At 41.4% G+C, this 25,924-nt stretch overlaps 1 protein-coding gene across 1 annotated transcript in view; it reads right to left on the bottom strand.

Annotated features, from left to right (window-relative positions):
* Positions 1-9,457: 9,457 nt before the first annotated feature.
* The window catches only part of LOC130111688 (homeobox-containing protein 1-like), a 28,177-nt gene continuing 11,710 nt past the window's right edge, over positions 9,458-25,924 (bottom strand). Inside the window, exons 3-10 of the mRNA XM_056278947.1 lie at positions 22,664-22,749; positions 21,384-21,494; positions 17,936-18,092; positions 17,526-17,608; positions 16,971-17,066; positions 16,128-16,222; positions 11,691-11,774; positions 9,458-9,802 (exon numbers count right to left, since the gene is read on the bottom strand). Coding sequence (XP_056134922.1) covers positions 9,458-9,802; positions 11,691-11,774; positions 16,128-16,222; positions 16,971-17,066; positions 17,526-17,608; positions 17,936-18,092; positions 21,384-21,494; positions 22,664-22,749 — 1,057 coding nt within the window. The remainder of the gene's footprint in view (positions 9,803-11,690; positions 11,775-16,127; positions 16,223-16,970; positions 17,067-17,525; positions 17,609-17,935; positions 18,093-21,383; positions 21,495-22,663; positions 22,750-25,924) is intronic.

The raw sequence follows: 25,924 nt of genomic DNA on the forward strand, positions 1-25,924 counted from the left end.
GTTACAATATGTAGACAGGAAAGCTAAACGTGTCTGATGGTCTTTTAAAAGGTCTATAGGCTTGGGCCTACCTTATTTGAAGAGTAGCTCACCATGTCACTGAAGTCCGGTGATTTTTTTGATGAAGTCCAGCTCAATAGCCAGCATAGCCAGGGCGTTCAGCCTATCCTGTCCCACAGTACTTCGGAGGAATGAGTCGATCCTCTTAAGTGTACCGAAATACCTCCGAGTCTGCAGATGTCTTTTTTTCTTTTTCTCCCCAATTGCACTTGGCCAGTTACTCTATTTTCCGAGCCGTTCCGGTCGCTGCTCCACCCCCTCTGCCGATCCGGGGAGGACTGCAGACTATCACATGCCTCCTCCGATACATGTGGAGTCGCCAGTCGCTTCTTTTCACCTGACAGTGAGGAGTTTCACCAGGGGGACGTAGCGCATGGAAGGATCACGCTATTCCCCCTAGCCCCCCCCCCCCCGAGCTGGCGCCCCAACCGACCAGAGGAGGCGCTAGTGCAGCGACCAGGACACATCCACATCCAGCTTCCCACCCGCAGACACGGCCAATTGTGTCTGTAGCGGCGCCCGACCAAGCCAGAGGTAACACGGGGATTCGAACCGCCGATCCCCGTGTTGGTAGGCAACGGAATAGACTGCTACGCTACCCGGACGCCCCCTTCTGCAGATATCATAGGGGTTGTGATGGCACACCATAGGGTGATCAGTCCTTGGAGTCTGTCACACTATTTGTGTTAATTTCAATGTTTCAGAAAAAGTGCTCTGAAGATTGTTCTCAGACTGTTCCCTGAGCACATCTGAGAACAACATGTAAGCTAGTGCGTGATTGGCTTACACGTCACGTCGGTTGTCTCGTCAGCTTGCACAGCCACAAAAGGTGCCTGCGATATTTTATCAGCCAATTTTTGTCCATAAACAGCTAACATACAATCAACCAACTCATTTTGGCTCGTCTTAGACGTGTACTTGGCAACCTGTGTGTTTGACAGGTGATCGGCTAACTGGCTATCCAAAAAAAGAGGACTGGTCAACGAGGTCCAGAAACACGCCCCGCTGGATTGAAGTCGGAGATTCGTCGGACCCCCGCAGAGCTAGCGCACGTGCCCCACAACATGTAATACAGTCCACAATCCGTGATAATGAATGCCTGTTTTTCTTTACCAGCTCGTTGTGTCTCTGTATAGAAACGCGGTGGCCCTCATCAGGTTGACAGGCGATGTTAACTTTACCCAGCATTGATAGCTTTACGCTATTTCCAATGTGACTTGTACTGCATTCATGTTTCCTAATTGTGTCGGATAAATGTTTCAAATCCACAATCCCTTGTTGGGTCCAAGCCGCGTCTCCCCCAAAAAGCACGCATGGGGAACAGGAAAGCGAATTCTTGGCTACACTTGCCGATAGCCAGTCCTTTGTTGAAACCTCTTGTTATTTGAACATCGTTTGGACGATGTGTCCCCAGTCTCTTCACTTCCCATTTTTCCTCCAAAGAAAATGGATGAGAAAATAAATAATCCACCTTGTTCATGCTAACCCCCGCGGCCGCCATTGCCACAGTCGCTCACTTTTCTCCCGCCCCACTCTCACGAGTAGCACTTCACTCTATTTACTGTCTGTGCTCTGTCATTGTTCAAAAGTCAGTGGCATGTAGGCTGATTGAATTTAGCCCAAATGATCAGTAAATCAAGGGGGCGTGCCAAGACGTAAAACCTCTAAATGTGATACCGTCTAGTAGAGTAACCGCCAAACCAAAGCTTGAGCTTTTAATGCCTAGCCTTCCTCAAGTTTGACAACGATTCCGTCAGCTTTCTTGTGTCATGATGTTTGAGCTCATGATTTGACTCCAGCCTCGAGCTCAGAATCGCACAAACAATTAAACGACGAGGGCTTACCTTTGATTTCCTCGTAATGCTTTCTGTCTTCCTTGCTTAGACCTTCAACATATTCTGAGATTTCAATTTTCTCAAATTTCTAACTTTTCTCCTTTTAATTTTAAGATATATACGCGTTCATCTGCGACTTTCATAGGTACGCACGTTGTTTCTCGGCCATGTTTTACCAGGGGTTCTGCGCGCGCATCTTGTTTACAACGCGGCTTTTACGTCACGCGACAAGGGGTCTATTGAGTTACGGTTAAATTATAGTCTAGCGTTCATCGCTATAAAGATCACACTTGCAGAATTTACAACCGAACTACGTCTTTGCCGCGCCACACACATCGCCGGAAACTCAACAACCCACTTATGCAAAAACGAAAAACAGTAACCAGGTGGCCAGTCCCGCCGCGCCCCTCCACCAACCACAGGCACGCACACTGACCGACATAACATGCATTCCCGTGATTGGCAGAGAGCAGGGGACGACAGACTAACTCCGCCAATCGGCACTCCCAACAGTTTTTTTTTCTTCTCCCCTCCGGCCAATTACTCGACTCTTTCGAGCCGTCCTGGTCGTTGCTCCACCCCCTCTGCTGACCCAGGGAGGGCTGCAAAGTACCACACGCCTCCTCCGATACATGTGGAGTCGCCAGCCGCTTCTTGTCACCTGACAGTGAGGAGTTTCGCCAGGGGGGTGTAGCGCGTGGTATGATCATGCTATTCCCCCCAGTTCCCTCAACAGTACTCAGTACTCCAACTCCCAACAGCACAGGGTCGCTACACTAAGTAAAACTTCCGTCACCTTTGTTGTCTCATTTCTTGTTTCTCCACATGGCGTTGAAATACAAAGTCAACATTTCTTAGAAAGAAGAGAAGAATGACAAGTAACAAGTAGGTGTGTTTTGGTGTCCATGTTGCCTAGCAGCGGTGTTCTCGTGACTTAACCACTTGAACGCCAAGCATATCGTGTACACGACTTCCCATGTGGTAACCACGACCTCACCAGTTCCAGGCAAGCATACGTTAGATAAGCGGCTCCATTCCCTGCAGATACACACAGGCCGGCGATGCTATCGGGTCCTCTGGTTCAGTGAAAGAAAACACAAAAGACACTACCTCTCTCTCTCTCAACAGTTTTTATTCTCCCGTTGATACAATAGCAATAGAAACACACCTTAAAAATAACAAATAAGGCTTTTCCAACAGATGAAAAAAAGTAACAAAAAGGCATATGTAGATTTTTCTACATAGTGTTTACAGAACAGTCTACTGTCCAAAAAAGGCACTAAATCATGACATAGAAGAACAGAGCGGATAGTCATCGTTTCAAAAAGATCTTTGACCCTCTTCTGAAGTTTGATCTTTTTCAGTTTTCATCGACAATTTGAAGTGCTTTGTTCTGAAATGATATCGACCATTTGGCAGAAAAAAAGACACCATTTACAATATGAATGATCACACAACATTAAAGAAAACTATATGGTATGATGGTAGCAACCAATCAACTGACAACAGAACACTTTCACAGACTCGATTCTCTACATCTTAGACATATTGAAAGATGATCAAGGTAATGATTTTTTTTCTCCATAATTGGATACATAGCATTTAGGAATAGAACTTCAATAAGTTGTATACAGCATCTTATTTATCAAATATTGGACACGGTTAATGAAAGACTCCCTCCTTCTAGACAGAACAAACCTATTCATCACTGTAGACTGACTTTCAGCCAAGTTGAGATTACATCTGGCCCATAGAAACTTAATAGATGCTCCCTGCTATGAAAGCCGGGAGGGTCTCGCCTCTAAGCCACAAATCGCGAAGAAAAAAAAGTCCATCTTTATTGTTTAAAGGTCCAGCAAGGCAATGCTTGTCCTTTAACACTAACAGTATAAACATGGCAGCGGAAGACAAAAGGTAGAGGATGTATAGCCTACTGCGTTGAAAAATAGACCGAAAACAATGACATGATTAAAGATCCTGAACCAATCTCTAAAGGACATGCGGATGTCTTCATAAAACGACTCAAGAAAAGTTTTATATATAGAAGATTATTTTTATATTATAGCATAGATATTTGATACAGATGACAGAACACTACATAAATGGCTAGCTATACCTCAGAGTTTTAGAAACTCTTAAAGCAGTGAAACCCAAAGCAGCTTAGCTGCCAATCACTTAAAACCTCATTCCATCACACAAATTCAAGTCATCAGACACTTCGCCTAAAACAAACCCTGTAGAGTTACACTAGTTGACTACCATATTGAGAAAAAGCACGTGTTTTGTTTAGCAATGACATTTTTTTTATTCTTTTTATTAAGTTTGTATGGAAATTGTCCAATTTAGTTTTGGGGTGAACACTTTCTCAAAGTGAAGAAAACACCAAAAAAAAAAAAAAACCCCACTTCCTTCGTTTACTCTTTGACAAGTTATTTATGAACATGAACCATTTTTATCCAAAGCTTAAGACACAAGTCAAAGCTGTGTTGGTGTCCTTACAACATTTTGCTCCGCTGAAAGTCAATGGGAGATTTATGTTACAAGTTCAACGCATTGGACTGACTGAAAATCAAAAACAAAAAAACAAAAAAACGGGTGCGATGCTTAATAAAACAACTGCGCAGGCAGTTATACACTTGTACCAATATGTACTATGTACAAATGTATTAAATACTGACGAGCTGAACTATTATAGTGTTATCCTTTTTTTGCTTTTTCTAATGTTTGGCCTTTTCTTTCAGCTTTCTAATGTGCAGTGTCCGTGGCCCTCACTGCTACGTCACAGGAACACGGGTTCATTTATGCCACTCCGCTGTGTTCAAACTGATGCTGCCTTTTAACTCCTAAACCTGACAGGGAGCCACAATGAGGCGGATGGAAAGCAGCCATTCTAGAGGCGGGGGCTGTAGCAGAGCAAAGCACTTTCTAAAGCTGAACTTTTTTAAATAGGGACACAGATGACATAACTGACAAATCACAAAGAAAGGGGAACAAGGTTGCACGCTCTACAGGCAGATGGTAGTTTGACTCCATTGCTCTCATTGCTAAAGTCAATGCAGGTACAGTGCCCTCCACCAATATTGGCACCTTGGATAAATGTGAGTAAACGTGGCTATGAAAAAAATGTCCTTGCTGTTTACCCTTTTGATCTTTCACTCAAAATATTAAATAAAATCAAACATGTAACTGAAGAAAAATAAAGAAAAAAATATTCTTATAAAATATTTTTCTCAAAAAACTTGTGCCACAATTATTGGCAGCCCTGGAAATTCTCATGAGTAAAATCTAATTGAAGTGTATTCTCATTCATATTTTGCTAAGTTTTGCTTTAAGTTCACCTGAGTGATCAGAAGTACTTAAGTGGTCACCCATGACTTTGTTTCACTCAGGTATAAATATGAGGTGACTGAAGTTGTGGGGCTGTTTTTCTTTCAAAGGCCCTGGACAACTTGATAGATGCATGGTATCATGGACTCCATCAAGTACCAGCAGATATTAAGAATAGAATAGAATACACTTTGTCATTGTAATACATACAATGAAATTCATTCTCTGCATTTAACCCATCCTAGCTGTGTAGCTAGGAGCAGGCGGCAGCCGCCGTGCAGCACTCGGGGACCAACTCCAGTCATTTCTTCCCATTGCCTTGGTCAGCGGCACAGACAGGAGTATCAACCCTAACATACATGGCTTTGATGGTGGGAGGAAACTGGAGCACCCAGAGGAAACCCACATAGACACAGGGAGAACATGCAAACCCCACACAGAAAGGACCTTGGGATGGCCTGGGGTTCGAACCCAGGATCTTCTTGCTGTGAGACAACAGTGCTAACCACTGGGCCACCGTGCCACTCAAAATCAGAACTTGACTACCTCTGCCGGGAAGCTCAAACTGGGCTTTGGTTGGATCTTCCATCAGGACAATGATCCAAAGTACACCTCAAAATCGACACAAAAAGGGTTCACTGAGCACAAAATCAAGGTTTTTCCATGGCCATAGTCTCCTAACCTGAACCCCCCCCCCCCCATAGAAAAACTGTGGGACGAGCTAAAGAGGACAAGTCCACAAGTGAGGACCTAAGAATCTGAAGGATCTGGAGAGATTCTGAATGGTCTCAGGTCCCTTGCCATGTGTTCTCCAACCTCATTACACATTATGGGAGAAGATTCAGAGCTGTCATCATGGCAAAGGGAGGCTGCACAAAATATTAAATAAAGGAGTGTCAATAATTGTAGCACATGTTTTTCAGAAAAATATGTTTCATGATATGAATTTATTTTTCTTTTCAACCATTTTACTTCCATTAAAGGTTAGATTTTTGTTAATATTTTGAGTGAAAGATCAAGAGGATAGAAAATACAAATTTTTCCATAGCCCCTTTTGCTTACATTTATCAGTCCCAAAGTAATGTTTCAAGCACATCACTGAATCCATGCCATGAATAGGTATACCTTATAAAGTGGCCACTGACTGTAGTTTGCACCAGGGGCCCCACTTTTCACAACAGCACAAAATATGGTTGCAGCAGCTCTTTTTATACCTAAAAAGCAGAACAGTATGAGAACACATCTAAGGGTTGTGTCCTTGGAGGTACTGTTGCCTGTTCCTGACAACTTAGCATGTTTATGATGCTCAAAGTGGCTAGTTCTTCGTTAATCAACAAGAAACAGCAGCAACACCCAGCATCTACCACAAGCATGTTAAGCATAAAACAGAGGAACCTGGCGTTCACTGGAGCTAACAGCCAATTCCATGTTAGAGGGGAATTTCTATCCTAATGCAAACTAGCAATACCGAACAGCCATTTCTCTCCTGTTCCATAAATGCTGGATGGAAGCACTTGCAGACTTCTCCCTGGTATTGTATTGAATAGATTTATTGCTGTTTGCTGAGACCACAAATCAAAGTGTCCTGAGTAAATCAACTACAGTTGGGGTGAAAACACTCAATCTCAATAGTACCTTAACCATTAACCGTTGATGTAAATTGAAGCAACTTAATAGGAAAATGATTAACATATTATTGAAGGGTGGTAGGGTATTTATGAGGAGTTTTTAACTCAAACCCAGAACTTTGAAACTTGACAGTAGGTGCAGATTTTAGCACACTTTCATAACACTTGGCTAACAAACCTCTGAATCAATACGGCAGCTAGCTATTTCTACTGTTCCACAGAGCAAGTGATAATGGACCAGGTTTGTAAAAAAAAAAAAAGCATTTTATAGTAATAGTCACGGTACACTGTAGAAGTCTAGCTTTGTGCATTTACCCTGCATTCTGCCATTAGTCTCAGGAATGTTCAACAGTAAAGCTGTATACTGCAACAAACATTTCACATCTCTTGACCAACTAGTTAATAGGAATAGTTCGGTGTGGTTGTTCTTTAATTTCTCAGGGGGACAGAGCCAGAGTGTGGCAGTAGTTCTGCAAGCATGCATTAACAAGTCAGAATTCTGCAATGGCCATGAAAAAAATTTAGAGCCTTTTTTTTTAAGTCTACAATTTGAGCCAGAGATGACTCACTTCAGAATATTTACTTGGTGGTTTGGTTGAGTATAGAGATAAATACACCTGCTCCCTACATGGGATGAGCTTTTTAGGGATGGCAGCAGTTTCCTAAATAATCTCATTTTCTTTCTATTGCCCATCTTCTCTGGCCCTCATACTGACCAATGAAAAGCTTAGGGGCTAGGAACATGGAAGCACTAGCGTATTGATCCCACAAGTGTCTTTGAAAAACTATGGTAAAATTACATTAAAAAATGTGTTAAGAACACATCGTGGCATCTGAAATGCATATACATACATATACATACATACATACATACATACATACATACATACATACATACATACATACATACATACATACATACATACATACATACATACATACATACATACACACATACATACACACATACCTTACCTACCTCAGTTCTTATTAAAATAAAGAAAATGTTTGCAATAAAATGACATTTGATGTGCCTTTGATTAGCATATCTCTAAAACTTGGCCTACTCTTTATAGACTATTTCAACCTATGATTATCATGCAGTCAACAAATACTAAAGCTTTAACTAAATACTTTGGCTAATGCTCGAGTCAACTTTTACCAAATACCAAGACAAAACACTTCCTCACAGTCATGATTGTCCACCATTTCTTTTCTGTCTCCCTCTCTCTATCTCTAGACATTTCTGATGCAGATTAAAAATATTGGTGTTTATTGTTAAATAGTATTAAGTATTATACCAATTAATGGAATATCACAGAATCAACAGTTGTCCTAGGCTGCCCCCTTATGGAACGGTGTAATGAGGAGGCCAAAAGTGACCAAAGGTAAAATAAGAGAGCCGCCTGCGTCTCTCTTCCACTTTCCCGCAAGCCATTTCCACAAAAGCCCCTCGTTTAATCCCTTACACTTACCAAACATGCCTGCAATACTGACCAAGTATACAGAGCATATGTTCTGGGTTTGGTTAGAGATTGATTAAACTGTGAATTTTCCCCTCATACATATTTGTATTTTGTCTCACCAACCTGGGGCTGTTACCTCGATAATGAAGTCATGCAAATGAAAGGGTTTTAGGAGGCGTATCCTGAAGCACTAAGATAAGTGAGATGACTGGCGTTTATTTACAAGGTTACAGACTCTAACCTAGCAGCCCTTACCCAAATCAAATGGCAACATAGCAGACTGCAGACTAGGCATACACAGTTCAACATCCTTTTCATCTTTTTTCCTCAGCTTTTTTTTTTCTTTGTTTTTTGTATGTGTTTCCTGGAATCTTTCTATTAGACATTGTCACGATATGGTCACAGCAATGTGTTTCATCTCAAAACTCTGTTAAACTGACCTCTCACTTCCTTGCTACTAATTGCTTGTAATGTCTGTAATCTACAAATTGAAGCTTATTCATCTGTCACACTCGTACATTTCTCTAGGTGAAAGCATCAACTACATGTCTAAAATATAAATGAAATTACATAATGTGTTATAATGTTAAAATATTTTATAAAATCTCTTAAAATTAAATTCGGTTTAACCTCTAAATGATGTATTCACTTTTGAGGCTGTTGAGTTGTCGATTAATATTAACCACATTGCGAGAACCTGAAATAGTTGAAACCAATTTCATCATCACTTTTGTCCAGGTCTGTCAGAAACGGTTTAGACAGGAATTTAACAGTGTACCCTGGTAGTGTTTCATTACCGGTGTCTACCGTCTACCGGTGTATCCTGGTAGCACGTCATTTTACTGTTCTAAAGTGCTATAGAAAAACAGCTTATTATCATCATCTATATCATTATTATTATTATTACTGTTGTTATAATACCAGTAATGCCTGAAACAGTGTATAAAAGCAGGTTGGTGTTTGGAGGTAGGGGCTGGGAGGTATTTTAGGGTTGGACAGTCCGTATGCCAACTATGCATCATGTTTGGTTATTCTATAATTGATAACATTCCCATATTCTATAAATTAATTGTTTATCAATACACCTGTTACTCTTTACAACGCCTAGCTCAACTCTCTTTTCCAAACTATGCCCTCTTCCTCAGTCGTCCTCCAGTGCCTCTGTCTTGATGTCACCTCCTGCTCCGCCCCCAGTTACGCCCACCTGATTTGCTAGGGCCAGGATGCTGTGATTGACAGCTGCCATCTCCACAGCCAATGTGATTGGGTCCTGGGGTTCGGTCAGCGAGTTGTGATTGGTGGGTTCTTCCTGGAGGGAGGGGGAGGGGGGAGACCAGGACACACCAGTCAGTCTGGGACCTTCTGCCTGAGATCCCGCCCCCGACACTAGGGAACGGCCTATAAGAGAGTTGCCCCTCTGTCCTGCCACGCCCCCTCTGCCCAGGGCAGGCCAGGCAGCCAACCAGCTGGGTAGAAGGGTGGGGACCTGAGAGGAGAGGAGAGGAGCAGCGAGGATAAGAGAGGAGGAGAGGAGGGAAGAAAAGAGTGAAAGGAGAGGAGAATAGTGGAGTGCGGATAAGGAGTAAAGGGGAGAGACCAGCAGAGGAGTTGGGGAGGCAAGGGGATTAGTGCATTTCTGGCTCCACCTCAATATTCCAAGATGATCGCATCCTCTGACAGGTGGAGAGTTTAGCGAGGAGGCAGACAGAAAGCATCCGAACCAATTGAGATGTAGCCAGCTAGACTGACAAATTTATGCATAAAACACTCTACAAATGACTTTATGCATGTTCAATAATCGAGGTAAGAAAATCACAAAGTTTAATCAGTTCATCTGAAAACAACGTTTGAAAGAAACGTTTCATCTCTCATCTAATTGACCTCTTCAGTCTCAACTGAATGCAGGACGCTGTACCACTGAGCTGACAATGTCCCCACCGAGGGAAGAAATCCCACATTAAACAGGCCTTGGTTAAGTGTGGTTATCCTAACTGGGCATTTGTCAAAGCCAGGAAGACGCCCAAACAGTGCACCAGCCGATCAAAGAGAGGAGAAAGACAACAGCTGCCTAAGCGTAAACCAGCGGTGATTCCGTATGTGGCAGGAGTGTTGGAACAGTTGAGACACATATTTTCCGAACACTGCGTTTCAGTTGCTTTCAAAACCAAAAACACGCTGCACCAGAAACTGGTGCACCCCATGGATCAGGTCCCCTGGCACAAACAGAGCAATATAATGTACACTGTTAAGTGCCACAAGGATTGTCGCCACTTGTACAACAGGGAAACCAAACAGACGCTTGCCAAGAGGATGGCACAACACAGAAGAGCTAACATGTCGGGTCAGGACTCCGCAGTCTACACCCATCTACAGGCCAGTGGCTACTCTTTCAAAGATAAGGATGTGCACATCCTTGATAGGGAGGAATGCTGGATTGAACGGGGAGTCAAAGAGGCCATCTATGTGAAGAAGGAATGACCATCCTTGAACTGGAGGGGTCTTAAGAGTACATCTGTCACCATTTTACAATACTGTGATTGCAACCATTCCCCAATCTTCTGTGAATAGTACAGATTCCCACTGTAACTCTAGTTAATGGTCACGGCAATTTGCATATGCAACCGAACGCTGTTTTCGGTCATTATGCCACTGTATTGTTTATAAGGGTGGGGATACCTGCAGTCAGCTGAGACTGAAGAGGTCACTTAGATGAACGATGAAACGTTTCTCTCAATAAACGTTGTGTCCAGATGAACTGATTCACCTTCTGTGAACACTCTAAAAAGTTGGGAGTAATATTCTAACAGAAATTGTTCTGTTTTTTAAAATGGCACCAGGTAACTTTTTTGCTTTAACATATCATTAAATTAAATTTGGTTGCATTGTGTGATGACTATGGGAGAATGACACAAACAGCGTTTAGATTAGTTTCCTAAAAGCCTTGGGTTTGGGAGGAATTTGTGTACCACTGAGCATGATATCTCCCGAGAAATGTAGGGATTGCTTATGGCACACATGTACAATAAGTACAGAAATATTTCTTTACCTCATCTTTGAAAACTGCTCCTCTTCTTTATAACTATGGCTTGTAAATACATGTATGCATCTTGTTATGCTATGAAGAAAAAAGAAAAGCCACTTGGTTGTCTCTGTGTCAGCTGAGGTAAAAGACATTGCCGCTACCCAAGAAGTTACCTGGTGCTGCTTTAAAAGACAGAATGATCTTTCTTTTTAAAAAGTTGACTAACAAAGTTAGGGCAGTAGACATTTATTTCCCAATGGACATTTGGCCTCTTAATTGTACATCCACAGTTGAGACCTGAGCTCTTTTACTGAAGTATTTCTGAGATGTCTCGTGTGCGGTCAACCTGTACCTGGGTAGGAGAGGACAGGTCCACTCTGCTGAGGCCAAACGCTCTGCTTGCAGCTCTCTTGTCAAACAAGGACACCTCACAGCCCTGTGGTAAAACAGGAAATATGTCACCAAAACAGGAAACAGTTCATACAAAGAGGAAACGCCCATCATGCAAGATCTTCCTTGGGTTCCAGGAATTCTAGCTCTTTATTAGTGTTTTTGATGTTCTCTGTGATATTGCCTTGTACATTTGACATAATATCTGATGGCCAAGGAAACAATTTCAAACCACAAGAAGGACCACTTAACAAAGGAAAGTAAATGACATACCTGAAGACTGGGCCTCATTTGTCAAACTGCTAATAAAAATTAGTATATTTTCTCCTAAACTTATCTGTCCAAAATGTTCTCGCCCAACTTGCATAACATTAGAAAGCACAGATTTCATTCATATTTACGTGAGGATGTTGATTCATACCAGTCCCTCATAACTGAAAAGCATATTCAAGCTATGATTGATTACCATATATTGAAGCTCATAAATCCCCAGGGGAAGAAGGGAGGCTCAAACATAAAAACTGAATGGTGTTCAAATGACAGAAAAGAGAGCTTTCTGGAGTTAGTTCTACAAAATTTCACTGGAACCTGTACGACCAATAAGTGCTAACATTTACTGCACCAGACATAAAATTTAGAAAGAAATAATAGCAAAGGTTGATGTGGTGTCCTCAGTAGAGCGCAATGTTGGTGAGGTAAGGAGAAAATGGTTTGATCTAAAACCGACTGAGATGAGAACAGAGCGGCATAAATAAAATCAACTCAGCTCTTTGTCCAGAATACCTCTTCCTATTCAAATAAAGACAGGTCTCAGTTGATATAGCCCTTATATGAGTGCAACGCTTAGCATCAATGCTGTTGAGTAGGCCAACAAGGTTAAAAGAGCAATGCTTTACTGTATTTTCTTCCGGTGCATCATGGGGAAATTGACATTTTCTGCACACTGCATTCAGAGAAAGTCCTAACGATGGAATTTAGCACTTGAATACATGGGTCGCAGATGACTGCAATACAACATAACAATCACCTTTCTCACCTTGGAACATGCCAAGAATCCACGCACCTAAAGAACATGAATTGTGAAAACACAACAGCTACTGCACGATGTCAGTCTTAGGAGAGAGATCCGTCCTCTGTTGCTCTCCCTGAGTTTTCTTCCTATTTTTTCTCCCTGTTAAAGGGGTTTTTTTGGGAGTTGTTCCTTATCCAATGCAAGGGTTTAACAGGATGTTGTGTTGCTGTAAAGCCTCTTGAGGCAAATCTATAATTTGTGATACTGGGCTATACAAATAAAATTGACTTGACTTGACTTGACGTGAATGTGCATAGGAATAGTAAAAGATCTTTGTGTTGGTCATCTGAGATCCAATTTGTGTGACACAGTATCAGTACATGATGCCAAAGTACACCTTACCGACTCACGAGTCATTGTTTGTTCTTAACAAAAATTTGTATCAAACTGGTCCCTAAAAACATACTCTGATACACTCCAAGATATAAAAAAAACTAACCTCATTCCCAAAAACATTCAAATACCATACTTCTTGAGTAGTAGTTGTATCCAACTTGATAAATGAGGCCTATTATGATTAAAACCAAGCACAGATAAACAGGGCTACATTCTGCAGCACAGACAAATATGTAATCAACTACTGTAATGGCTGGGACAATGCGTGTCTGACCACGCAACCCCAAGTGCTGTACATTTCAAATGTTTAAAACTGCACAGTCTGTGTTTGTGTGGTTGTAAAGCTTGTACTCATCAAGAAAACTGAAGAACATTCTTTGAAAAACTGATGGGTTGGCTCCTTATCTTAAAACACTGTGCTAACATACTTCACAAGTCATGAAAATCTGTCCTAATGTAGAAAGAGGATGGTGAGGGCTACTCTCAGTACATGGTGAGAGAAGGGACAGCGTTACCTTTCCAGATTTTCCCAGCTGGTCATAAGACTCAAATTTAAGGGTGATTTTCTTTATTTTGACCACTGCTTGTATTTCGCAATTACTCTTATCCAGATAAAACCACCATACCTCGACAGGCAAAAGTTCAGTGCCTTGCTAAAGCATACTTAAGAAAAATGACTGTCTTGTCTAAAGGCCTAACTAGTGGTTGGTTTTAGTGAAGCCCCTCATTTGAAAATTTGCAACTACTGCATCAGTTCTGCCTGTGTATGACAGAGGGTACGTTGGCTTACATTCATCATACATCTATGACGAATGTAAGCAAATCTAAGTGTACCATTAGGAAAGAATGCAAACTTTTATTCACTGCTCGGCAACCAAACACTACACATTTCCAAGATATAAGTGACCTCTTCAGTCTCAACTGACTGCATGTATCCCCACCCTTATAAACAATACAGTGGTATAACGATCAAAAACAACGATCGGGTTCATATGCAAATTGCCAACCAGTGGAGGTAGTCTGTATGGCATTACAAAACAACCCCACCCTTAGCAACAGGACCAGCCTTAACACTGACTGTGTCTGCCCTTGAAGCTGAGTCTTCAGTCCACGTGCTTCACATACAGGGGGCAGTATTATATGCAGAGGCATGGGTGTGCTATGAGTTCCCAAGTCTTACATGTAGTGGCCGACTTGTTTATGGAGGAAGTAGAAAAGAGGGCTCTGATGTCCTATCCAGGGACACCACCTAGCCATTGGTTCAGATTTGTGGATGACACCTGGGTTAAAATTAAATCTCAGGATGTACCACATTTTATCAACCACAGTGAAAAATGACAGGTTAGCCATCTTAGACTGTGAAATTGCAATTGGTGATGGGGGCATTTGATTGTTGATGTTTACTGTAAACCAACACCTACTGATCAGTACTTAAGGTTTGACTCTCATCATCCACTGCAGCACAAACTAGGAGTCATCAGGACACTGTACCACCAAGCTGACAACGTCCCCACCAACACAGCGGCCGGGGAAAGGGAGAAATCCCACATTAAACACCGGCCAGTTTTCAAAGCCAGGAAGACGCCCAAACAGTGCACCAGCCAATCGAAGAGAGGGGAAGGACAACAGCTGCCTAAGCTAAAACAAGTAGTGATTTCATATGTGACGGGAGTGTCAGAAGAGTTGAGACGCATATTTTCCAAACACCGTGTCTCAGTTGCTTTCAAACCCCAAAACACATTGCGCCAAAAATTGGTGCACCCCAAGGATCAGGTCCCCCAGCACAAAAAGAGCAATATAGTGTACGCTGTTAAGTGCTGGGAGGATTGCCGTAACTTGTACATCAGGAAAACCAAAGACACTGGCCAAGAAGATGGCACAATAATGAAGAGCTGACGTGTCAGGCCAGGACTCTTCAGTCTATCCAAAGGAATTGAATCGAGTGCAACTGGACGTGGTATATATCAGTCTACACCCATCTACAGGCCAGTGGCCATTCTTTCAAGGATGAGGATGTGCACATCCTTGATAGGGAGGAATGCTAGTTTGAACGGGGAGTCAAAGAGGCCATCTATGTGAAGAGGGAAGACCATCTGTCGCCATCTTACAATGCTGTGATTGCAACTATTCTCCAATCCTCTGTGAATAGTACATATGACCATTGTAACTCTCGTTAATGGTCACGGCAATTTGCATATGAAACCTTTCGTTGTTTTCGGTCGTTATGCCACTGTATTGTTTATAAGGGTGGGGATACATGCAGTCAGCTGGGACTGAAGAGGTCACTTAGATGAGTGATGAAACATTTCTCTCAATAAACGTGTCCAATAAACGTTGTGTCCAGATGAACCTAATTCAACTTTCTGTGATTTACCTGGATTATAAAGCGTGCATAAAGACAGTCACATTGTGAATAGTCTACACATCTGCATTCAAGGCATATGGTGTTTAAGTATAACATGCTAGAAATTAGCCCATTGTTTCCTCTGTAATTGTTATAAAAGTGGTGGTTGTTGGTAATATTTGGATTTGGTTCTTTAGTACAGTCCTTAGTAAATTAAATGTCTGTAATTGTGTGTGTAGAAATTAGAATGCATAGACACAAAAATGAGCAGGTTCTCCATCCAATCACCCAACTCCAGTCCTCCCCCTCCACACACACACACACACACACACACACACACACACACACACACACACACACTTTTGAAGTAAAAGTACACACACACCAGGAGTATCATATATCATAAGCCCCATGTGATAAGGAGCAGCTGTTCTTGGTTGTACTACATGACTAATATGTGAAAAACACAGCAAATATGCAATTTTGGACAAAAACCAGTACAAGTAACTGTAGCCCAATAAAACATGTTTTATTGTACTGGAGCAGTATTTGTCTAAAATGGGCCTGTAAAGTCACTGCTGGCAGAGATTGGACTCCTGAACATGTCATTAAAATGACAAAGTTTCTGTTTGCTGTCATCTGTATACCTGGTCAGGAAAGTCGTTTCCGTCCACCTCATCGCTGTTGGACTGTCCTCCTGGACTCTCCACCTCGATGCCATGGCTCTCCAAGATGGCTGCTTCTTCAAAAAACACAAACCTGACCTTAACATATCAACTTCCAAAAATACTAACTCTGAAATGCAATATAAGATGGACGTGATATTACATGTCAGGGTCAAACGCAAGAAACATTCTTTCACACAAGTCCAGAATAACTTTTTACCAAAAAGCAGCAATACGGTAGATCAATTCTACGTGGCATAGGGATGTATTCACACACACTAAACACTACACTACTGAATAATAATTCTGTAAGGAAATCACTGTTTGCCATCAGCAAATACTAGGAATACAATACGATATGGAACTGGCACAATAAAAAGCTTCATGGAGCACAAAAGGATCCATCTAAACCAGTGGCTCCCTGATAATTCTGGTGGTAATCGGGAAAAATCTAATTTAAATATATTCAGCCTATATTCATCAAAAGACGATCCAGACCACATTTTTAAGTAAAACAATCCTATTTTCTTGTGAAAAAATGAACATCTGCGACCCGGAGGCTTTATCAAAAAATATATTTGTATTACAATATAATCAAGAGTGTATCACAATATAGTCAAGAGTTTGTTCTCTTAAGAGAAGATAAATTTAACATAAGGATGTGGAAGGTGACTATATAGTACCAACAGAGAAAAGGGACAGCTTAAAAATGCATGAGGGGGGACTTTTACAATGGCTACTACTGTTCACACACAAGAACATCCACTCAAATGGATAGAAAGGATGACTAAACAAGACACGCAGAGACTTGGGGGTAAATATTACCTATGTTCGCCCGCCTCTTGATCTCTTTGCGGCGGTTTGCAAACCAATTATAGACCTTCAGAGATGTGACCTTCTCCAAATCAGACAGCTTCTTTCCTGAAACATACCGGCACACAAACAAATACAACCATCCATACATCAGAAAGTCAGACACCAGCAGAACAATTAGGCTTCCAGGCGGCTTCATCCCTGTTGCCTCCAAAATCATTCCACATCCCAGGGAGACAGGATCACAGGAACATCAAAAACTAGGGAGAAAGTGGCAGACAGTATTCTTCCACAATTCAAGATAAAATCCAATTCAAAATAAAACAGGCAAAAAAGAAATTCATTACTTTGGCACTTAATTTTCAATCTTCAATCACAGAATTTTGGCATTTCGCCTTTTAGTGTATGCAGTTGGAAATGGTTACGATACGGCTACAATTAATTTTTGTTTCTCATGTTATCGAGATTACTATTTGTCACTGATAATCGCGATTGAAGTATTGATCAAAATAATATGGATAATTTTCATAGCCAGAATCCAGGAGCCCTAGTTTTTCTCTCTCCTACCTGGTTTTTGGATGACAGCATTGCATGCGTTAGCAATCTCTTCTCTCTTTGCTTCATCGGGATACTGGTTATCACTGAAATAGCTGCACATATACACAAGCATAAACACAAATATGCACATACACACACAAGCAGAATTTGTTAGCATTCCCACTCAAATGAGTGAAAGTGGGAAATCCCACTACTGAGCAAGAAGCAGATTCTTCCAACTATTCTTATACTGCTCACCTTCCATCACAGCTAGGCCCCACCCTCTTCCTGCTCCACCTTACCCAGTCTTGTTGCCAAATTCTCCTCTTACCCCGCCCAATCAAACTCCCTGTTTCCCACCAGTTCTAGGTCATCTGTGACCGCTAACACCCATTTACGTTCTTCTCCCACACTCCTCAGGTTGTTCCCGCTCATCTCACCTCTCCATAACAGCTAAACACTCCTTCCTCCAGGTGAACCTGCTCCCCCGGCGCAGACGAAACCCTCCGGGGGTGGAGCTAAGTGGGGGTGTGGCTTGGTGCCATTCCACCATGTCATCAATACCCAATGGAGCAGCACGCATGGCTAGCGTTGCACCTGAGGACACACCCACAGAAGCTTGTTTCAGCATTGATAGATGGGAAAAGTTGCTTTTTCGATTATTTATATACCACTCGTCTTTTTCAAATCTGCAGGTGCACATATTGTTATGTGGAGACTACGAATATGGTGTCTCATATTTTTTAGTTCATGATCAAAATGTTTAGATGGGGGAACTTTAACAACAAAGCATTTTTTCTCACCTCCAAGGGTGAAAAACATTTACTGATTAATTGTTGGAAGTTGCTGAGAGGTTTCAAATGTTCATTGCTTTACAATAAAAAGGCATTTATCACAAAGTTTACAAACATAAAAATACAGCTGTCTGTTAATGTTTTACCTAGTTTCATTAAAGGTGCCACGTATCATCTCATAAATCCACTAGAAGATCCCGGCTAAATTTACTGGGGTTTTGACTGAATGCATTAGCCTGGGGGACTAATCCCAGTTTGTGAGTAGGGGTGGGACGATATGAAAATGTCATGTCACAATTATCCTGGCCAAAATAATTGCAATTCACAATATTATCCTAATAATCATCAGAATATGCTTAAAACTCTTAAAATGGCACTAAAAAATACTGGTATCACTTTACCTTACATTTAATTAAGGAACAAATATTTGTATTACATCACAGATAGAACATCTTTTTTAGTGAACATCCTTCTTAGTGAAAAACAATCAAGGACAGATTCAGGTCTTGACCACACATACACAGATATTTTTCTTAATGGATATTTTCCACTTCTGTTTTTAAAAAAAAATCTCTGTGAGAGGCCTAAACGTAAAGGAAAATTGTCGTTTTCCAAAGTATCTGTATTAGTGTGGACATGGCATCAGACTCTCGCCAACACCCAACAGGTAATCGCAGTGACAACTTGATCTCATAATGGCTAACAAAACCTCCTCCACCGTCACACTAGGCTCCGACAGGACTATCCAGATCCCATGACAGATGGACGGAGGTGGCGTCCCGGAGGACGCCATTCCTCTGCAAAACAACCAGCAAAAAACAGCAGGACAGTCACCAATCAACCAACAAACAGAAGAAACCTAATCATGCAGAAAAGACGGATTGAACAAAGGAGGGAAAAAAATCTGTGAAGCTAGAAACATAGTACAGTCCAACCCTTTACATGAGCGACTTGCATCTACCACTGAGATCGGATAGTGACAACTCCCAGTGCACTTCGACAGTGCAGCGAGAGAGAGTGAGAGAGGGAGGGTGCTTGACAGCTTTTTCAAGTCGCTCATATGAGGATATTCACGATTATCTGCATTTACGATTATCCCGATAATGGAAATTCCCCACAATCAACTTTTCATGTGTTTTTTATCGCAATCCGCGATAAAATCCTATATTGTTCCATCTCTACTCGTGAGAGTGCGTCTCTCAGACATGCCTGAGTGAAAGTGTTATTAGCATATGGTTCTTGTTTGAATGGTTCAAGTGTCCAAGAGAACTAGCATTTACTGCTTCAAGATAAATCCCAATATGTCAGGAAATCCCAGAACATGTGATACTTTCCTGTACTATCTAAGGTTTAAGGGATAAGGGTCAATGAGAGTGTGTGTGAGGCTGTCATGCTGAGCAGGTACCTTTAATGAATCATTACCATATCTACACCACTTTGTTTTGATCATTTAGCTGAGAACATCAGACCAAGAGGCCCAGTGAGGGACAGAGATGTGTGATTAATTAATTATAACTGGCATTTTTTTTTCATGTAGGAACAAACAAAACAAAACAAGGACTGTCTTGACAGTCTGACATTGTATCATTGTGCATTGACTATTAGTTTCTTTGGCCATAACAGAATACAATAACAGTCCAGCCAAAACCAATAAAAACTTCTCAACTTTGATAAAACAGAGGTTGCCTTGGCTTGACTCAAATGTAATCTGTGTCCTTTGATGTACAACTGAAGTAAGGGTCCCTTTTAATTAATTATAAGTTCTACGGCTACAACTCATACTTGTGCTGTGATCCCCTGATACCACTAGGTGACGGATCCCAGATGTCCTCTTTGAAGTAAGATTTTTAAAAAAAGACCTGGTCTTGAGTCTCAATGTGAGACTTGGTGTTGAATTTTTATTACCTCCGCCAAAGGAGACATGTTTTTGCCCTCCTTTCTTTATCTACCAGTCAGCTAGGCTCTCAAAAACGGATGGATGGATTCTCATAAAATTGTGAGCAAGTGGGCCCTTGGCCGAGAAACAATTGATGAGGATTTAGCTGTGAAATTCTGCATACTTAAGAAATATTTAACTTTTTTGGTGATAAATTTCCCCATAGAAATGAATGGCAGTATGCTTGGGATCTCCGAGTGAAGAGGACTGCTGCTGTCACAGTTCAATTCATAATTCAATTTTTAACCATTGTAACCACTTTAACAGAACTTTCAGATAGCCCACACAGTTTCTACAGGAAATGGACTTTCTAGTTAGTATCGTGACCAAGGGGCAACTTAATTAGAAAGCATAAGTGTAGGATGTTGCTGGTGGGGAAACTGCTCGCCCTTAACAGAGGTTTGCACTTTCTGCTCTTGCTGTACTTCCTTTAATTTTTCTTAGTAGCTTTTACATCATCCTCTGGGCTGAGTAATCTTAATATCAAACCAAAATATTGTTCTATATTGCTGGTTTAGAGAAAGGAAAATGGGCCACGTAGCAACTAATATACTCCTCTGTGCTCTCTTCAGAGCAAAAATTCAAAAGCTTACTCTCATAAAGCAAACACCAAATCAATTTGACATGGTTGTCTGCCTGCACTTAGCAGCTGGTGGCAGCTCTGTGGTGAAGACTCACCAGGAGAGAGGGATTCAGGGATCATCTCAAACATGACAGAAAACCATTGTGTCCACCAGATGGATGGGAAGTTCAAACATTCGAAAGCTATTTTTACTGTTTTACCAGCCAATTTGTGTTTCAGAACAAAATAAGACCTCACTATAACAGTTGGTCACTGGCCAAGAATAAATTAGCATACCAGTATTGAAAAAATAAATAGATCTTGACACCTTAAGAATGTTGTCCAACCTATACTTAGCTGCTGCTTCTGCATTACCCAACTTCCCCACGAGTAATGAAATTACTAAAGTTGATGTTATCTTGTGTTGCTTGGCAAATTGTAGCTCCTATTGCATCAGATGCAGAACATTAAGTGGCTGGGGCTGGAGGGATACTCTGGTAATGGGGTGGAGGAAGAAAAGGCGATGGTGAAAGGAGAAGATAATAGAGAGGAAACATGTGAGTATATAGGCCTACAGAGGTGGAGGTTGCTCTTACCAGGGTTGGTCTTCTCCAGCTGGTACCAGCGGAAGAAAGCACGTTTTTTCTGCTCGCTGAGGTCTGATCCCTGCTGGAGGAGCCAGTGGGAGATCCGACTCTGACTGATCCCTGGAGGGCAAGAAGGAGACAGAGAGAAAGCAGATCTGATTGGCTTCATTTTCCCACAATAGTATTCTCCTCTGACATCGCAGAGTTGTGGGAGTTGTTAGTGACCACCAACAGGGATCTCATTTACAAAGACTTTCATCTTCACCTTAACCTTGCATGTCAGCAAGTTTTTTTTTTAAATGAATGGAAGGATTATTTTAAAAAACGGACAGCAATCATTCAATGTGATGTCTCAAGTGCATTCCATCTTTAAATCACAAATCAATCCAACTTGAAACATAACACAAGTTTTGCTAATTTATCCCCATTTTTGCCTCATTTACTTTTTGAATAAAATCTATAGGACAAAGTTGTTAAGGTTTAATACTGAGTCTTAAGTGTATCAGTTTCCCGTTGTCCTCATTAAAACATTTGAGGCTCCTACCAAAACTGTTCATACATAAAGGGTCACTTTGCCTTAATTATAGTAATTTACAAATCAGTATGCACACAATGCAACATGAGAATTCACAAACGGCTCCCACCTTTCTCAAGCATGCAAATCCAGCACATAACCAGCAGGTCATGTGGGGATATTAATTCAACAACTGTATTTTGATATCCACGAGAAATGTATTTGTGAGACTCTTCTCTAAATAACACCACGGCTGGTATCTTTAATTAGCCCACTTTCACCTGAGGGGGAGCAGGGGACTAATTAGGGAAGTCATCTGGTGTAGTGTTCGGTGGGATTAAAATTTTGCATACACGTGGCTCTACACCTCACATTATTGGACAACGCTGGCCTAGATGTTGAAGAGTCAATTCATTGCATAGAAGATATCCAATCAGGATGTTGAATATAATGGGATGTGCTATTTTACTTGTCAGGTGAGATGCATTTGGAAGTGTGTTGTGCCAATAAGAATTTCTGGTTTGCAGTATCACCGGAAAGAAGGCTTTGACCCCAGAACATTATGAAAAGAATTCAAAACAAACATATCTAGACAAAATAAGTTTTTTTTTTCATTTGAATTTTATTTCTGTAATTGTGTTAACGCTTAGTGGAAACATTGATTTTTGAAATGTTAGTTAGTCTTGCAGTCAATAGTCAACCAAGCAGTGTTTACCTGGCTGGCCGGTGCTCATGTCCCAGCCTGTATAAAAGTCTGGAGGAAGCAGATACTGACCTGTTACCTGAGCAACCACAGCCTGGGATATCCGTCTATTCCCCAGGAAGGACTTGATCTCCTCCTTTATCACAGCACTGTCCCTTCTAGATAGAGTGACAGGAAAAGGAGAATCAGAATCACTTATCACCAAGTGCAGTAAATGCCCAGAAACTCACATTTATGACACTGTTGTACTGACAAATAAGACAGTAACAGAAACCTGGTGAGGCACAAGGTTCGGGGAAAACACATTTTTAACAGTGTATAAATTCAGTAAAAGATAGCTGAAAAAAAGACAGTGGACTACAAATGTCTCTCTACATACAGTTCAAACATGTGAGCAGCTAGAAACTATTCATGCTGTGATGCAAACATGCACTACCAGATGAACTCGGACACACTTTCTTGCACTCTCACACAGTATTTTTCAACAGACTGTTGTCTTATTTACATTTAAATAGATTCTACAGAGTGTGTGCTGGAATTTGAGTCCAGGCTTCAAGTTGTCAGAGCCTCTCCCTCCTATTCATCTGCCTTGATTTCATTTTCAAACATGCCATCAAATCAATACTGCTCTGATTGCTACTGTATGGTTGCAGACGATATATATATATATATATATATATATATATATATATATATATATATATATATACACACTACCGTTCAAAAGTTTGGGATCACCCAAACAATTTTGTGTTTTCCATGAAAAGTCACACTTATTCACCACCATATGTTGTGAAATGAATAGAAAATAGAGTCAAGACATTGACAAGGTTAGAAATAATGATTTGTATTTGAAATAAGATTTTTTTTTACATCAAACTTTGCTTTCGTCAAAGAATCCTCCATTTGCAGCAATTACAGCATTGCAGACCTTTGGCATTCTAGCTGTTAATTTGTTGAGGTAATCTGGAGAAATTGCACCCCACGCTTCCAGAAGCAGCTCCCACAAGTTGGATTGGTTGGATGGGCACTTCTTGCGTACCATACGGTCAAGCTGCTCCCACAACAGCTCAATGGGGTTCAGATCTGGTGACTGCGCTGGCCACTCCATTACCGATAGAATACCAGCTGCCTGCTTCTGCTCTAAATAGTTCTTGCACAATTTGGAGGTGTGTTTAGGGTCATTGTCCTGTTGCAGGATGAAATTGGCTCCAATCAAGTGCTGTCCACTGGGTATGGCATGGCGTTGCAAAATGGAGTGATAGCCTTCCTTATTCAGAATCCCTTTTACCCTGTACAAATCTCCCACCTTACCAGCACCAAAGCAACCCCAGACCATCACATTACCTCCACCATGCTTAACAGATGGCGTCAGGCATTCTTCCAGCATCTTTTCATTTGTTCTGCGTCTCACAAACGTTCTTCTTTGTGATCCAAACACCTCAAACTTGGATTCATCCGTCCACAACACTTTTTTCCAGTCTTCCTCTGTCCAATGTCTGTGTTCTTTTGCCCATCTTAATCTTTTTCTTTTATTGGTCAGTCTCAGATATGGCTTTTTCTTTGCCACTCTGCCCTGAAGCCCAGAATCCCGCAGCCGCCTCTTCACTGTAGATGTTGACACTGGTGTTTTGCAGGTACTATTTAATGAAGATGCCAGTTGGGGACCTGTGAGGCGTCTGTTTCTCAAACTAGAGACTCTAATGTACTTATCTTCTTGCTCAGTTGTGCAACGTGGCCTCCCACTTCTTTTTCTACTCTGGTTAGAGCCTGTTTGTGCTGTCCTCTGAAGGGAGTAGTACACACCGGTGTAGGAAATCTTCAATTTCTTAGCAATTTCTCGCATGGAATAGCCTTCATTTCTAAGAACAAGAATAGACTGTCGAGTTTCAGATGAAAGTTCTCTTTTTCTGGCCATTTTGAGCGTTTAATTGACCCCACAAATGTGATGCTCCAGAAACTCAATCTGCTCAAAGGAAGGTCAGTTTTGTAGCTTCTGTAACGAGCTAAACTGTTTTCAGATGTGTGAACATGATTGCACAAGGGTTTTCTAATCATCAATTAGCCTTCTGAGCCAATGAGCAAACACATTGTACCATTAGAACACTGGAGTGATAGTTGCTTGAAATGGGCCTCTATACACCTATGTAGATATTGCACCAAAAACCAGACATTTGCAGCTAGAATAGTCATTTACCACATTAGCAATGTATAGAGTGTATTTCTTTAAAGTTAAGACTAGTTTAAAGTTATCTTCATTGAAAAGTACAGTGCTTTTCCTTCAAAAATATGGACATTTCAATGTGATCCCAAATTTTTGAACGGTAGTGTATATATATATATATATATATACAGTGCAACCGGAAAGTATTCACACCCCTTCACTTTCCCCACATTTTGTTATGTTACAGCCTTATTCCAAAATGGATTAAATTCCTTTTTTTTCTCATCAATCTACACACAATTCCCCATAATGACAAAGTGAACAAGGCTTTGTAGAAATTTTTGCAAATTTATTGAAAATAAAAAACTGAAATATCGCATGCACATAAGTATTCACACCCTTTGCTATGACACTCAAAATTGAGCTCAGGTTCATCCTGTTTCCACTGATCACCCTTGAGATGTTTCTTCATCTTGATTGGAGTGCACCTGTAGTAAATTCAATTGATTGGACATGATTTGGAAAGGCACACACCTGTCTATATAAGGTCCCGCTGTTGACAGTGCATGTCAGAGCAGAAACCAAGCCATGAAGTCAAAGGAATTGTCTGTGGACCTCCGAGACAGGATTGTATCGAGGCACAGATCTGGGGAAGGGTACAAAAAAATGTCTACAGCTTTGAAGGTCCCGAAGAGCACAGTGGTCTCCATCATTCGTAAATGGAAGAAGTTTGGATCCACCAGGACTCTTCCTAGTGAAACATGGTGGTGGCAGCATCATGCTGTGGGGATGTTTTTCAGCAGCAGGAACTGCGAGACTCGTCACGATCGAGGGAAAGATGAATGGAGCAAAGTACAGAGAGATCCTAGATGAAACCCTGCTCAAGAGCGCTCAGGACCTCAGACTGGGGCAAAGGTTTATCTTTCAACACGACAACGACCCTAAGCACACAGCCAAGACAACGAAGGAGTGGCTCCAGGACAAGTCTGTGAATGTCCTTGAGTGGCCCAGCCAGAGCCCAGACTTGAACCCCATTGAACATCTCTGGAAAGACCTGAAAATAGCTGTTCAGCGACACTCCCCATCTAACCTTACAGAGCTCGAGAGGATCTGCAGAGAAGAATGGGAGAAATACCCCAAATATAGGTGTGCCAAGCTTGTAGCTTCAT

Source organism: Lampris incognitus, chromosome 4 (assembly GCF_029633865.1).
Source record: "Lampris incognitus isolate fLamInc1 chromosome 4, fLamInc1.hap2, whole genome shotgun sequence".
Taxonomy (NCBI): Eukaryota; Metazoa; Chordata; class Actinopteri; order Lampriformes; family Lampridae; genus Lampris; species Lampris incognitus.